A 17,561-nucleotide genomic window follows, 5' to 3' on the forward strand; every position below is an offset into this window, starting at 1 on the left:
GGCCAGAAAGAAGTTGTTTGTGAGCCTGCTGGTGCGTGTGTTCAGGTTTCTGGATCCTCTGCCTGACAGAAGAGGTTGTATGAGATCGTTACCAGGGTGCGATGGGTCTTTGATGATGTTAGCAGCATTTCCATGGTAGAAAGCCATGTAAATAGAATCCGTGGATGAAACGCTGGCTTCCATAATGTCCTGGGCTGTATACACACCACCTTCTGTAGTTTCTTAAGGGCCTGGGCAGAGCAGTTACCATACCAGGCAGCTATGCAGCAGACAATATGCTTTCAATGGTGCATCTGTAGAAGTTGGTGGAGGACCTTATGGACATGTCAAATTTCCTGGGTTGCCTGAGGAAGAAGAGATGTTGTTGTGCCTTCTTGACTATGACATGTACATGGGAAGTTCAGGATAGGTTGTTGCTTATTGTCACTCCAAGGAACTTAATGCTCTACACCCTATCAAACTCAGTTCCGTTGATGTAGCTGGGGACGAGTTCTCCTCCTTTCTTTCTGAAGTCAATGATCAGTTCTTTAGTTTTGGGAATGTTGAGAAACAGCTTGTTTTCATTGCTCCAAGCCTTCTACCATCCTCCTCTAGTTTGACTCGTTGTTGTTAGATATCTATCCCACTATGGCAGTGTCATCATTGAGCTTGCAGATGACATTCATCTGCTATTTGGCAACACTGTCATAGGTGTACAGAGAGTCCAGTAGGGGACTGAGGACACATCCTTGGGGGACTCCAGCGTTGAGTGCTATTATGAAGGAGGTGCAGTTAACTATCTTCACTGGTTGAAGCCTATGTGTAAGAAAGCTGAGGATCTATTTGTAAAGAGCAGAGCAGAGACCAAGGTCACGGAGGTTTCAGATCAGTCTGGAAGGGATAATTGTTTTGAAGGCAGAGTTGTGGTTATGAGCAATAGTCTGAAGTAGGTGTCTTTGTTGTCCAGATATTCCAGGGATCAGTGCAGGGTTCGGGATATGGCGTCCTGTGTGGATCTGTAATGTCGGTAGGCAAACTGTAGGGGATCAAGGCAGGCTGGGAGACTGGAGTTGATTTGGATCATGACCAGCCTCTCAAACCACTTCATGATTATTGAGGTCCAAACCACTGGGTGGTAATCATTAAGGCACGTTGCATGTGTTTTCTTGGGTACAGGGTTGATGGTGGTCTTCTTGAATCAGGTGGGAACTTTGCTTGGTAGGAAGGAAAGGTTGAAGGTGTCGGTTGAAGATGCAGGCTGTTGAATTGGAAGATCAGTCAAGTTCATGGTGAAGGGTGGAGTATGCTTGAAGGGCCAAATGGCCTCCTCCTGCTGCTTTCTTCTATGTTTCTATAGTTTCTGCTTCACTCTTAACCTTAGAAATGAATTTCGTAGCCTTTAAACTCTTTTTGATAAAATATAACATGTCATTTGTTCTAAATCTCTTAAATTTAATCTTTTATCAATGGCTCCTCATTCTTGACCAATCCACTACTGGAAATATTTTATTTGTACTACCCTTTCCAAGCTTTCATATTTGTAATCACTTCTGTTAAATCGTCCTGTATTTCTACAGAGATCCAATGCTTCAAATATTTGTTTTTTTGACCTCTACAGTATCCTTCCTAGAATATGAATCATATTACAGCTCACAGTCTTCTAACTGACTTAATTTTTATAGAAATTCAGGATTATCGCTTGGCTTCTGTGTTCCATATCTCTTGAGATAAAATCTACAATTCTAGTGTTTTTTTCAAATGGCTTTATCAACCTGTAGTGCTGCTTTAGTGTTGTGTGAACCTCTACCCCAAATTCTGTGGCCCCTGCCACATCGCCAAACCTACTTAAATTCAGAATACCGTTATTACTGCAGACCTCACAGTTACTGACATTCAGTTTTATCTGCCTCTTTTTGATAAACTCTTCTCTGAACATTATCCTAAAGAAATGTCTTCTTCTCCCACAGCAGTATGTGTATGTCCTCTTTTGCTGTCATCTGTAAATCAAATGTATGCATGAACCGAAAGTAGAGATTCCAGCAGTTCCATTATTTTTAACATTACATCTTCATTTGAAATTGCAAGATACCAATATTAATCAATTAAGTAATGTGGAAGGTAGAATTGGAAGCAGTTGGAATCAATCGAGTATTTTGGAAAACAAGTAAGAAGGCCTAATTCAGGCCCCACCTGCCTCAGATGTGGTTTCTAACAGATCTAACCAGGTTGGATGAAAATAAGCTTAGAAGACAAAAAGTGTTTAGTGCCTTCTCTGAGCAGGTTGATTAGAAAATATCTAGAACCTGTCAACCTATTCAAAAATTACTTTCTTCCATTTTTGGCTGCTGCAAAGTATGGGCAAATATTTTACAGCGTAATTTGTTTTTGTCTTCAAAGAAGTATATATAAGCTATTACCGTGTGAAAACTTGAATTTTCCTCAGTTAAATTACTAGGTTTTGTTGAAGAATTGGTTTGTTTGCAGATTTATCGTCCTCAAAACTACTTACAGCTAATTCTTTGAGATCACAGGATGTGAATCTTTTTAGTTTTAGTTAAATTATAGCTTTCAACTAGAAAACACACTAGATTGAGTGTCAACTTAAAATATTTGTTGGAGATAAAACCAATTCCTGCACTCTGTTGCCCTCATTCCACCATTGCAAAAGTGAATTTCTTTCCTTCGACATTCAGTAATTTCTAAATACATCCTTGCTTCATGAACATAGCTATGAGATACTTCCACTATTTCTTGATTTACACTTTTTGTCCTATGGTAAGTTAGCTCTTTGGGGGCCTATAGATAACTCCCACCCATAACTTCTTTCCCATACTATTACATTTTTCCACCCAAACTGATTCCAAATCACAATCTAATGTACCTATATCACTATTCACTGCCACATTGATACTTATTTAACAATGCCCCCCCGCCCACCTCATTTTCCTTTCTGCCTATTCTTCGGGAATGCCAAGTATCTTTGAATACCGAGTTGCCAGAACTGGTCACCCTGAAACCACATGTGCGTAATAATTACCAAGTCATATGCATTTGGTGTCACTTGCGCCATCAACTCATCTGCCTTGATACAAATGCTCTACTTATTCAAATAAAATGCATTACAATTTGACTTCTTACCATCATTAATCATTCTGCCACTAATTTCTTCTGAACTCTTCCAGTTATGTTTTCTACCCCTCCTATTGTTTGCCCCTTCATTACCATACATCTCTGCTCATTTATTTCTTTTTGATCTTTTCATCTTACCTTCAATTGCACCATCCCCCCTAGTAATTAGATTAAAGCCCTGTCTAACGCCTGCCAGCATCCAAATCTCTGATGTCTGATTTTAAAAGCTGAAAGCAACATAGAAGTATCATATTCTCCGCCATGGCAATTTCTGTAATCTTTAGCCAATGTCGTGAACATCAGAGAGCAATTAGACTTTCAAATGCAGTTAGTTTATATGAATGTGAATCTTTTTTACCCTTTATTTGTGTAATAATTATAGCACAAGATGAAAGCTTACAGTTAATAGAGTAACTTGCAATTCTATACTGCGTCAAAGATCAGACTTTACATTAAATTAATCTGTGCCAGAAAGATATGATTTGCTATTGGTTTATCTTTGTAAGTAAGACTTGGAATTGTGGCTACATTGGAATTTAAAACATCTAAAAGAAATTGGTTTGTAATCACATTTTTGGAGCATCGAGTTTTTCATTTTCTCCCAAGTATGGAATGCAAAAACGCAAATTAACTGAACAGATCAATTTAAATTTCCAAAGCAATTTCCACTTAAAATCCTGAATAACATTTTCAGACCCTCTTGTCCACTTCAATTATTTCAACTGGATTCAGTACCCAGTGCAATTTGTATTCTTTTCCACAGTATTTCAAAGTAGAAATTGAGAATTTGATGTACATTTCTTGCAGAATTATTTTTTGCTAAACTTATCAACTACATGTGGTGTGCAGGAAATGATGAAATGTGGAATGCTTGTTCAGTTTTCTGCAGGCGTTATAACCTCTATTGTCTTATAAGTGATTCAATCTATTGTGGAAAATTTCAGATGCAGAGCGCATGTTGTATAAGTAGCCTCTTTCTGCAGTCTGGCATGTTAGATGACAGCAAACCCCACAATACTTCAAAGCAGACTTCGCTGGAAAGAAAAATAGAGAGAAATGTGAAATGGGCTGCTGACTCGTTGACCTGTTTCACATTAATGCACAAAGCTAAGATCCACCCCATAGAGTGTAAACAGGCTTCACTACACAGCACATTTACGTTTTAAATAGCATAATATAGGCACTGCTTCCATCTCAACTGAACGTAAATTAGTTGCCAAGAAAATCAAGCTTGTAATTCCACAAGAAGATCAGTGTAAAAAATCATTGTAGGCAATGTCCCAATCATGTTCAATTATTTTTTTGTGTGTGTGTGTCATCACCCCATCTCAGTAAATGTACAAGATGATGAAACAAAATGCTTTGCTACTACTTTTGGTAAAATTGAGAGGTAAATGAAAAGCAAATGATTCCCAGCTTGAAAATATAACAGTGACATTTCTGCTGGTTGGTTTGCTGTGCACATTATTCACCTCTGGTTTCTGTTTTTTATGACCTTTGTGGACTATTCACCTTTGCTTGGAGCTGTATTAAAGCCTTTAATAGAGTTTAGTAATGTGTGCAGGAATTAAACATCACTTTCATGTACTCTACTGGTAAATCTATGTACATGCTGGTGACTAATTGAATTTCCTCTTAAACCACTATAGTTTGACTATAAGAATTGAATTATCTGCACATTCATTTTATTTTTGCACAGCAATCCCTTGTTATCCTGAATTATCCTGAATTCTAATCACCTTTGCCCACTGCTTCTTATACATCATTAAGCCATGCCCATTCTACTGAAGTCAATTTAGTGAGGCTTCAGTGCCCTCTTTCCCTGGAGGAGTAAACCTGGCCTCTAACCACCTTGCTCTATTTGTTTATACCTGCCAGCATGGTTCCCCCAACACTCTAGAACTGCATCCAGTCCGGCCTTTAGTAGCTCCACTTCTGGGCACTATCTGTAGTCACCTTGTACGACCAGAACTACAGAGCTTCAAGCCCTCTGATTGACCAGCAGTGACATTGGGATGTCCTCCCGTTGTTGGGCTGGGGTAAGCCTCATCCTTAGCCAAAATAAGACCCTGCTCAATATTAAATGGAGCAGCAACTGGTACCGTGTCTACTCTTCAGAAGGTCAGAACAGGAATCGCCCATATGAAAAATCCCATCATTGTTTTCTCTCTCACTCTTCCTCACTTGCCTTTTTTTTATTTCTCTCTTTCTGTTTTATTATGATTTGTGCTCCTCAGAATTCTACACTTTTTTCATTTCCCCTAAACTGGAATGAACATTATTCCTTCTTTCCATTTCCAGAGTTGTTTGACATGGGGAGTCCATCTTCTATGCTGAAGAATTAAACTCTTCCACCATTAATGGTTTCTTATCTTTTAGTGTTTCCTTTCTCTTATACTGAGACGTTCATTATTTTACTTCTATCATTTTTTTTTGGTTCAGAGCTATGAACGGGGCGGCACGGTGGCACAATGGTTAGCACTGCTGCCTCACAGCACCAGGGACCCGGGTTCGATTCCAGCCTCAGGTGACTGTCTGTGTGGAGTTTGCACATTCTCCCCGTGTCTGCATGAGATTCCTCCAGGTGCTCCGGTTAACTCCCACAGACCAAAGACGTGCAGGTTAGGTGGATCGGCCGTGCTAAATTGTAGTGTTCGGGGAGGTGTAAATTAGGTGGGTTATAGGGTTATGGGCCTGGGTGGGATGCTCTGAGGTTCAGTGTGGACTTGTTGGGCAGAAGGACCTGTTTCCACACTGTAATGATTCTGATTCTGAATTGTGAGTTAAGAGCTGAAGGTGGTGTTTGGATTCTTTTAAAAAAATACAGAGCATGCAAATATTTGTTTATGAGGCCAGGCTTTAAAGTTTAACACATTTTTGTTTCTTGTTTAAAATGCTCTGTGGACATTTTGATTCCAGTGTGAAGTTATATTTAAACAGATGTTTGAATATTAATTGGGACAAAGTAAGGATTTTGGTGCTAATCAATCTAATAAAACTTTTGAAAAAAAAAGCATTGAAACCAATATCTTAACTAGTTTTAAACTGTGTTTTGATCAGAAGGATTGTGATTGCCAAAGCTACAGGATCGAAATTCGATTGCTCCCTGGTTATCTCCCATTATAACTTATTGAAAGTTCAGAGAATAGAATCTCAGTTATGAGGATTCAGTGAGTACCTTTTAAGCCTACTGGAGGCTCTTTACTTTGACTGGTACCTTCAGGAACCAAGCAAGATACAATCCCATGTGCCTGTGTTACTGCAGACTCTGAAAACTGCTTGAGTGTACTGACCACTTACAGTTCATTTATTTTCTCTTTTGATTTATCCCCTAATTCTATTTGTTTGTACGTCTTTTTGTGAATGAGGGCTAGAATCAAAGAAGATTCTGCTTAAATCATAGACATTAATTAGATTACCTTGTTGTTTAAGTTTGCTCTGCTCTATTGTATTATTAAGAAATAGTCAATTCTTGTTTTAAGGTATAAGCTTGATGTCTGGTATTGGTTATTCACAAAGCCTGCTAATAGTTATTTAAAACGTCTGGTTAGGAACCATTGGGACAATTTTGTGGACCACTGCGTATTTTAATGTTGCTGTGTTGTGAATACAGGAACAAGGAGGCTGTTTTGATTTCCCTGTCTGTCTCCGTGTTGGAACAGCTTTTGAATCCAAAAGTTAGAATAATGTGGCCATTTCTTCCTAGTCTTAGGTTTAAAATAAAAATTTACTAGATGTGGGCACTGCCCATCCCTAAATGCCCAGAGGGCAGTTAAGAGTCAAACACATTGCTTATAAATCTGGAGTCACATGTAGACTAGACCATGGAAGGACAACAGTTTTCTTCCCTAAAAACACGAGTGAACCAGATTTTTCCTGACATTTGACATTGGTTTTGTAGGCATCATTACAGTTTCTCTGGCTCTGGATATGTCACCATACAGGAATCCTTAGCAATACAAATGTCTTCTATCCTGTGAGTATGCCTGAGCCAACTGAGCTGCTTCTATTTGATGAGTGCCAACTTAATTAGGAGCTTTGCCTTTGAGATTCAGCTGCATTTGTGATTTTGTCCTTCCTTGAAATATCCGAAGGTGTGCTGCAAATAGAAATGAAAGTTTGTGAGCTTCCCTGTTCTGGAGAGCCAAAAAGTCGTTGTTTCAATGACCCGCATAAGGTGCAGAGAACGTAATCTCATGTTTCTGAATCTTGGTCCTAAGAGAAAACTTGATTTTGTTCCATGAAAATTTCATGTGTTGTCTAGAAGAAAATACTGTTTTCCCTACGTGTTTATCAAATTCTGCATCGAGAGACAGACTGCCTGTCAGCATGGACCCTGAGGTTGCAGAATTTTCTCACCACTTCCAAAGGTGTTATTTGGGTTATCAGGGACTGAGATGCCACACCATGTTCCTAGGAGGGGGTTTTATCAAGGGGTTAAACTGCCTGTAACAAAGAATTGTATGTTAAAATCGCTAAATGATTGTATATAACTTTAATTGTTATTTTCTTTACTTTTCTTAGCCCTGGACCCAACAAAAGACCCGTGCCTGAAGGTGAAATGCAGTCAACACAAAGTCTGTGTAACCCATGACTACCAAACAGCACTTTGTGTTAATCGCAAACAGCTAATGCACAGGTAGGAAAAGGATTTCTAACAGCTTGCATGTACAGAATGTATGCTTAACATTGGAAATACACCTGCCAAGTTGTTTGTAGATGAGATTATTGAAACTGAACACTCCGTAGGAAGAATAATGGAATGGATTTAAATATCAAAACCAAAAAATAAGCCACAAGTGGAATCAAATTGGTGCCATGTCTCTCCTTCCTGGAATCCCTATTGTGCCTAATGGTCTGTATTATTACTGAAAAGCGAGAGATGCCAGATAGACATAACACAGTGTGGGGCTGGAGGAATACAGCAGGCCAGGCAGCATGAGAGGAGCAGGAAAGTTGATGTTTCAGGTTAGGATCCTTCTTCAGAAAACCTGAAATGTCAACTTTCCTACTCCTCTGATGCTGCCTGGCCTGCTGTATTCCTCCAGCTCTACACTGTGTTATCTCTGACTGCAGCATCTGTAGTTCTTACTATCTATCAATGCCAGATAGATAGTTTGTTGTTTCGAATCTGTTCTACCATTCGACAAGAGCATGGCTGACCTTCTACTTCGAATCCACTTTTCTATATTATCCTCAAATCCCTGAATTTCCAAAATAACCCAAAATTTATTAACTTCTGACTTGAATGTACTTAAAATTCAGCATCCACAACTCTCATGGACAGAAAATTTCAAAGACTCACAGCTCTTTGAAGTTATTTCTCCTCTTCTCAATCCTAAATGGTGACTCTTCATTCAGACATTGTGAGTTGAATTTTCATTTCACAGTGGTAAGCATACATGCAGAATGAAGACCAAACAGGAGGAATACTGGGCTGCAATTTCATACTTGTCCTCTGAGTGCCACTGGCTGCAATTCACCTCATTTAGGTAAAGTGGCACTTTGCAACCCAACACGCACTTGAGTTCAGTACATAAACGTCTGGTTCAAGTTTCACTGCGCAGAAGGCTGTCAGACATTGCCAAGTAAGTTAGTTCATGAACCTTGACAGAAGGATTCTGTGGAGTCATGAATGGTTTGACAGTTAATGTAAAACATCTTCCTAGCATCAACTGTCAAAATGTAATGGTGTTTAATGGTTTTTAAGTATTTTCAATTCAGCATTGATCATAGGCCTTTGTCTTTAAAAAACAAGTGATCATTAAATTGACTTGAGCCGTGTAAGGACAAAATGCATGAGAGGATAATGTTAAAATTGCTTTTGTCCAAGTAGACCACAGGGCTGCTTTTTCATAAGAGAGAGACAGCTAGTGGTGGTTTAACCTGAGGGTCATCTGCCTCATGCAAAAGGACAGGTTGAGAAGGAGAGTTCTTCGTGATAACCTCAGCCAGTGTGGGAATTGAACCCATGCTGTTAACATCACTGCACATTGCAAGCTAGCCATCCAGCCAACCTAACTATTGATCCCCTAAATGCATTAGAATACTTTCTCCAGTGAATAAAGTATTTCCATGGTATGGGGAATCAAATATAAATACTTGGCTTCATTTTCACATTGGTTTAGTGTCCTAACAGCCGCTAAGCCTTTGAAGCACTTTTTCAGAATTTACACTGAGCATGAGCACCAAGTCATAAAATAACCCTGGCATGCCTTTAAAATGTTCATGAAGTAAGTAGGAAGTAATCAGATGTTCAAAATTCCTTTTGAAAAAAAAAGATTTACCCTCTTATAATCGCATAAAACGGTTAATCAAACACAGGCACTGAAAATTTGGTTGAAAACAAAATTTGCATTCCACTGGATATTTCTTAAAATTGTCCAAATAAACAAACAGTCATTGAAAATCAACTTTGATGACAGATAAACCTATTACAAACCTATGAAACAGTTAATTAAACAAGCTTGCAAGCCTATCCAAGCTGTGTAAATGACCTCCTACAGGAAAATGTGAGTCTTAGGCTTTAGCTTAACATTCATAACAAGGCAATCTGACAACACAGGGGGTGGCCATGGGCACCCGCATGGTCCCCAGCTATGCCTGCCTCTTTGTAGGTTACGTGGAACAGTCCCTCTTCCGCACCTACACAGGCCCCAAACCCCACCTCTTCCTCCGGTACATTGATGACTGTATCGGCGCTGCCTCTTGCTCCCCAGAGGAGCTTGAACAGTTCATCCACTTCACCAACACCATCCACCCCAACCTTCAGTTCACCTGGGCCATCTTCAGCACATCCCTCACCTTCCTGGACCTCTCAGTCTCCATCTCAGGCAACCAGCTTGTAACTGATGTCCATTTCAAGCCCACCGACTCCCACAGCTACCTAGAATACACCTCCTCCCACCCACCCTCCTGCAAAAATTCCATCCCCTATTCCCAATTCCTCCGCCTCCGCCGCATCTGGTCCCACGATAAGACATTCCACTCCCGCACATCCCAGATGTCCAAGTTCTTTAAGGACCGCAACTTTCCCCCCACAGTGATCGAGAACGCCCTTGACCGCGTCTCCCGTATTTCCCGCAACACTTCCCTCACACCCCGCCCCCGCCACAACCGCCCTAAGAGGATCCCCCTCGTTCTCACACACCACCCTACCAACCTCCGGATACAACGCATCATCCTCCGACACTTTCGCCGTTTACAATCTGACCCCACCACCCAAGACATTTTTCCATCCCCACCCCGGTCTGCTTTCCGGAGAGACCACTCTCTCCGTGACTCCCTTGTTCGCTCCACACTGCCCTCCAACCCCACCACTCCCGGCACCTTCCCCTGCAACCGCAGGAAATGCTACACTTGCCCCCACACCTCCTCCCTCATCCCTATCCCAGGCCCCAAGATGACATTCCACATTAAGCAGAGGTTCACCTGCACATCTGCCAATGTGGTACACTGCATCCACTGTACCCGGTGCAGCTTCCTCTACATTGGGGAAACCAAGCGGAGGCTTGGAGACCGCTTTGCACAACACCTCCGCTCAGTTCGCAACAAACAACTGCACCTCCCAGTCGCAAACCATTTCCACTCCCCCTCCCATTCTCTAGATGACATGTCCATCATGGGCCTCCTGCACTGCCACAATGATGCCACCCGAAGGTTGCAGGAACAGCAACTCATATTCCGCCTGGGAACCCTGCAGCCTAATGGTATCAATGTGGACTTCACCAGTTTCAAAATCTCCCCTTCCCCTACTGCATCCCTAAACCAGCCCAGTTCGTCCCCTCCCCCCACTGCACCACACAACCAGCCCAGCTCTTCCCCCCCACCCACTGCATCCCAAAACCAGTCCAACCTGTCTCTGCCTCCCTAACCAGTTCTTCCTCTCACCCATCCCTTCCTCCCACCCCAAGCCGCACCCCCATCTACCTACTAACCTCATCCCATCTCCTTGACCTGTCCATCTTCCCTGGACTGACCTATCCCCTCCCTACCTCCCCACCTATACTCTCTCCACCTATCTTCTTTACTCTCCATCTTCGGTCCGCCTCCCCCTCTCTCCCTATTTATTCCAGTTCCCTCTCCCCATCCCCCTCTCTGATGAAGGGTCTAGGCCCGAAACGTCAGCTTTTGTGCTCCTGAGATGCTGCTTGGCCTGCTGTGTTCATCCAGCCTCACATTTTATTATCTTGGAATTCTCCAGCATCTGCACTTCCCATTATCTCTAATCTGACAACACAAATGCCCGACCATCAGTTCAACCTACTCTCGCTAAAACAGATGCCTGGTGGCCTCATTATGAATGGTTAACTGAGCTCCAAAATGCATTAATGCAATCAGTCCTGAGGTGGTCTGTTACAAGTCATTCAGAAACTTTAAGTTGCTGTGGCAATATGCATTCTTCCGTGCATGTTGCAATCTGGAGCTTTTGGATAGTAATGCGAGAGGGGACAACATTCTTTCAGTCACAGGACAGATGTGAAGAATCTCTCCTGCTCAAACTGACTGCTACTGACCTGTGTTGGATGGATTTTCAGACTGATAATCAACCTATTTGACTGTGTTTTGAATATAGCTTCCTTGGCCGAAATGTTCTGATTTAACTCCCTGGATAATTATCCAAAAAATGTTAGAGACGAGAAACCTAGTCTTATCCTTGATAAGTACACAACTGCTCTCCTGTCAGCCATACCTCCCCCAAATACCCTGACTGCCTCTGGAGCACACTCTACCTATCCTCCAACCTGATATCACTAGCCCACACCCCAATCCTCTGGACTCACCCTACTCCCAACATACTGACCTTCTCTCTGCAGCTTTCTGAACCAGATTTGAGACATTTAACTTATTTATCAGAGAGGAGGGTTCCTCTCATAAACTGGGGTTTGGCCTGTCTTCCCAACAATCCACACAACGAAGCAGCAGTTGCGTTTTGGGTGCACGCTGCAAGACTGATCTCAGTTTATCCATAATGGATCTCCAGAGTGGCAGACAGCAGCAGGAAGTGAGCGCTGATCTGACAGTGACTCAAGCCATTGTTTTCCATTCATTGTTTCATCTGCCATTCCCTCCGTGAACACCCTCCATCACTCCTAACACTTCCTTGCTCCCCCATGGCATGTTCCTGTACAATCACAGAGGCTGCAATATTTGCCCATGCACCACGTCCCTTCTCACTGTCCAAAGCTTCAAACACAAGTTTAAGTGAAGTAGCATTTAAGTTGTACTTCTTTCAATCTAGTCTATTGCATTCTTTTCTCGTATTGCAGTCTCTTTTACATTAGCGTGACCAAACGCAAATTTGTTGACTGCTTTGCAGAACATCTCCATTCTGTTCATTGCTCATTAACCTCAGCTTCCCAGCTATATGCCATTTTAATTAATCACCTTGCTCTTATGCTATCATTTCTTTCCTGGACCTAGTGTAGTGTTCCAAGAAGTACAATGTGAGCTTGAGGAGCAACACCTCATTTTTCACATATGCTCTTTACAGCTTCCAGGACTCAATTTTGAAATCCAAAACCAAGAACTTCACTGTCTGACTGAATGATGTCTGTGCTCCATTTCTCTTACATTCTGTCTGTTCCTTTCTCTAAATGCCCCACCACCCTCTTGACCAAAGATTTGTATGTCTTGTTTACGTCAATCTCAGCAGAGAGGACCCATTCGCTCCCTTTCCCACCTTCATTTACACCTATTTTACACCCCCACTTCTGTTTCACCACAATTAGCAACCCCTTTGTTTTTCACACTGAACTTCCACACATGTGTTCTCCTTGCTCCCCCTCTGCGTCTGAGAAAGGTATTAAAAACAAAACATTTTTCAGCTTCATTCAGTTCTGAAGAAGTTTCATATCAGACTGGAACCATTAATTTTGCTTTTCTCTCCACAGATACTACAACACCTGCTGGGTTTTCCAACATTGACTGTGTTTATTCTATCCATCCATATTCTTCCCTGCTAATCCAGTCTGTAACTATCTCTCGGTAGTGTCTTTTTATTGTCTTGATCACTTACGGTGCCATCTAACTTTGTCATTTGCAAATAGGTCGCAATGAAATCTCTCATCTAGGTTTTTCCTAAACAATATGTTCAGGGATGTTACAACGCACCCCTGGAGCAGGTGGGATTTGAAACTAGGTCTCCTTGTTCAGAAATAGTGGGATTATCACTGTTCCACAAGAGCCTTGGATCTTGCATCTATGTATTTCTTTAGGTTTTATTTTCTCGATCTTGCACCAATATTTTTCTCATCAACCTTTTCCAAGATGTTATCAACACTTCTGGAGCAGGTGGGACTTGAACATTGGCTTGCCTGGTACAGAGGCCACAAGAGCCCTTGATCTTGGATCGAGTTTTTTTATATTTTCTTTTCATTTGATCTTGCATCTAAGTCATCAACATAGATTGTAAATAGCTGAGGCTCAATTAATGATCCCTACAGCACTGAGCTAGTTACAGATTCCAACCTGAACATGACCCAGTCATTTCTGCTCCCTGTTTCTAGTCTTATTCTACCCTGAATTCTCAATTCGTGCTATCTATTTGGAAATACAATTAAAACACGTGCGTTGGTTTCCTCTCATCTTGTTACATCATCAAAAGTTCGAACAGATTTGTCAAACATGATCTTCGTTTCATAAATTTGTGTTGACATTACTTAATCACACTAAGATTTTGTAAATTCCCTGTTGTCACAATCCTATTTATAAATTCTAGAATTTACTGCTATTTTCAGCCAAATGGCCGACCATTTCCATAACTATTTCTCATTTGCTCTTTTCCTCCATTTTTAAAATGGTTATGCCCAACGCCTTCTAATCCTTGACAACTAAAATTCTAGAAGATCAAAACCAATGCATCTGCTACCCTCTAAGTTATTTTTCTTTGTTCTTCCAACCTAAGCAAATAAAACATTGTGTCAGAATTTTGCATTTCCATTGAGCGCACAGTCAAAACATTTCCCAGGAAAATGTATCCCAGATGGTTAAATTTTCATTCAAGAATGGTGGGCTTCTCTGGCAGGCAGGCTGGGTGACCCCAGGATTCTGTTGAAGTTTAGTAAAACAGTAATAACACAAAAAACATTTGCTGCAGACTTCATTCCTCACACCTCCATTCTCGATATCCTCCCCATCCATGCTGACGCCACACACACCCTTGTGCCCTTCATCCCAACCTCTTTATGCCCACCCCAGGACTTTTTCAAGCCAATATGCCAACAACCCCATGCCCTGCACCCACTAGCCTCTGCCTATACTTACCTTGCCAACTTTCCTTGTATCCAGCCTGAGCAGACCTCAGACCCATGCAGAGATGGGGTAAAATGAAGTTCTGTTGGAGACTTTATGTATTGAAAATGAATTCTCATTCATAAAACCCATTTATTGCATTTACACTCCTTTAGTTAAATAAAAGAAATGACAACAAATTTTTCATTCAAGTGAACAGTACAGCAGTATTGGAATACATTGTCCCACAACAAAAACAATCTTGTAGATTTCAGTCAGATGCAGAAATTGCAGGTACCCAATAATGATAATGAATAGTTATGAAATCAATGATGCAAAACTAATCCGATAATGGAAACTTTCAGGATTACGTCAATGGACAGAAGAAAATAAAAATAATCCAGACTTTTTTTTTCAAAAATTTTAAAGGCAGGGCTTCTAAATTCCTTGAATACAAAGTGTGGAGCTGGATGAACACAGCAGCTGCTTGGCCTGCTGTGTTCATCCAGCTCCACACTTTGATATCTCAGATTCTCCAGCATCTGCAGTTCCCATTATCTCTAGTCTTCTAAATTCCTTCACAGCTTGACACTCCCTTTGCCAGTGCTTCTGCCAGGGCCTCTTGACACTTTTGACAGATCCAATGGAATACCTTCCCTTTCAAGGGCTATTCTGGCTATCCAAACAAAGTTCATCCTCCTTACCAGGCCCTAACTGCACAGACTGGATTTCGTACACTAAAGCTATAAAAATTCCACTTCATTGGAGGCATCTCAGAGTTTAAATGGCCATCAGCCACTGTGAAACATAGATGCATGAAATGCAGTCCATCCCCATGAAAATGGGAAGTGTCGTTCCAGAGTGTGAGACTGGTGAATCTTTGCCACTTCTGCTATTTCTGACATGAGAAAGAGTCTCTCATAGTGAAAACAAGATAACAAAGTATGGGGCTGGATGAACACAGCAGACCAAGGAGCATCTCAGGAGCACAAAAGCTGATGTTTCGGGCCTTGACCCTTCATCAGAGAGCACATAGTGAAAATTTGGGATATAGTTCACCTTTACTGACAATCTATTTCTTTATTCACAAGTGGTATCTGTGACATTTTACATTCAGGCAAGAACATAAAGCCAGTCTCTCTTGTAAAATTTCCTAACTAATGAGGCTTAACAAAAAAGGACTCTTTACAGACATATTAAAGAAAGGGAGATTTATCACAATGTCAGAGCTTAGAAACAGTTATCTTCCTACCTGCCTACAAGGTTTCGATCTGAAGAGCATTAAGTACTGCAAAAAAAACCAAAAAGAGAAAATTTTTCAATTTAGCATGATAATTATAACAAAAACATAAAAAGAAATGAAATTGTGTTTACATAAAAATGATTTAACTTTAGCAATTTATCTTACATTGAATATGTTTTAGCATTAATTCTAGTTCAAAATGAACAATGTTTATTAAAGCCTCATGTGGAGAAATATGTGACAACTGATGTAACTTCATAAATTCCACCTTGCATGTGGACTAATGTGTTCACTCTGAATCTGCCTCATTGCCAAGTGTTAGCCTTCATTCATTAAATATTAGTGTTAATGGCATATCTGTAAAGAATAAAGTTTAAAATCACTCTGTGGATGCTTTTAACATTCATTGCTAACTCCTAATTACTCTAATATAACTGAGTATAATATTCATCCCCTTCACAGGGCAGTTAAGAGCTAACTATGTTTAGTATGGGATTTGGGTTACATTAAAAAAAAACTAAAGCAGGAAAGAACAACAGATTTACTTCCCAACAGGATACTAGTGAAGCAATGGGAGTTTTACACCAATCTGACAGTTTCATGGTCACATTGAATGATTTCATTATTCTCAGAATTCTTTTAAAACTAAATTCAAGTTCCCAAACTGTCTGAGTGGAATTTAATCTCCTGTGCTGTGGATTATACAACTAAGCCTCTGGATTCCTAGTCCAGTAACATAATTACTGCATTACCATTCCCAATTCTCAAAGCCAAAACATAATTAGGTATCTTTCACCACATTGGAGTAAAATTACTTTCTTCCATTCCCACTGGACCAATATGCAATTGGTGTCTTGATTCTCTTGGAAAATATTGTTTCATTTTCTGTTACCAGAACTGATTAAAAAATCTCTCTAAGCTATTATAGCTCCCTCTGAAATTGCTGGAATATACTGACAAACCATTTAATTCTTCCTGAATTTTACACGGAGATAGAATGACACTGAAATAAAAATGGATCAGTCAAAAGCTTGAATACAGCAAAAGAATACTTGATTTCTAAAAGGTACATTGTAACAATTTCAGAACAGTAAAAGTTACACGCTTTAGTCTTTATCTTAGTGTTATAGTTTGGTATGGTCAATCCTGATGAAATGATTTTATTTGAGAAAGACACTTTACCTAATCCCTCGTTAATGTGCAGCCCATACAGGAATAATACGGATGAGAAGTTGGCAAGCAGAGCATTTGTCTTGGATCACATGGTGTGTCCCAATGGTTCTTTTGGATTTGATTAAATATAGATAAGAGAAAACTCAAGAACAGCACTTTGCTTAAATGTGGGTGCCTATTAAGTATTAATAGTAATGATAATAAGAAGGAAAGAAGGTAAAAAATACAAGTCTCAGGTCCTTGTGCCCATCGGGGACCCCTCAATCAACAGCTGGTCTGGAGGCTTCGGTTTGCTCCTGACACCATTCATGACCCCGGTCTGAGGTGGAGTCCAGGTCAGATATAAATTCTCTCTCTCTTATACAGTGTAACAAACAGCCAGCGTAAAAAAGAAAATACAGAAAACAAACTGCTTGCTAGTACAGAAGACAAGTTTTGATTGCGCTGTCTGCAGTACATACAGGAATGTTCACAGGATTCATTCAAGGTCATGCAGCTGTCAAATACCGTCAACAATTTTAGCCCTTCAGCCCATCCTGTACAATCTATCTCCGATGATATTTGACAGCGCATGTTACAGTTGCAAATGCAGATGCAATCACGCGAGAACATATAATAATACATAGCCTACACCAGAAAATTAAAACTAAAGTGAAAATCACAGTCATCGATACAAATAATGTAACAATAGGCTGATCATCAAATCAATGGTCACATGGCCTTTTCTGTGAGTTGAAGTGCTACAGCTGCCAGCTGATGAATCATCTACAGCAGCATCCATCCATAACAAATTCACATGGCTCTG

The 17,561-nt window shown here is 40.6% G+C and overlaps 1 protein-coding gene across 2 annotated transcripts in view; it reads left to right on the forward strand.

Annotated features, from left to right (window-relative positions):
- Positions 1-17,561, forward strand: part of spock1 (SPARC (osteonectin), cwcv and kazal like domains proteoglycan 1) — a 477,747-nt gene that overhangs the window by 301,977 nt on the left and 158,209 nt on the right. For both annotated transcript variants that reach the window (XM_059650661.1, XM_048543447.2), the window contains exon 4: positions 7,633-7,747. In XM_059650661.1, coding sequence (XP_059506644.1) covers positions 7,633-7,747 — 115 coding nt within the window. The remainder of the gene's footprint in view (positions 1-7,632; positions 7,748-17,561) is intronic.

The sequence above is a fragment of the Stegostoma tigrinum genome, chromosome 13 (genome assembly GCF_030684315.1).
Source record: "Stegostoma tigrinum isolate sSteTig4 chromosome 13, sSteTig4.hap1, whole genome shotgun sequence".
Lineage (NCBI taxonomy): Eukaryota > Metazoa > Chordata > Chondrichthyes > Orectolobiformes > Stegostomatidae > Stegostoma > Stegostoma tigrinum.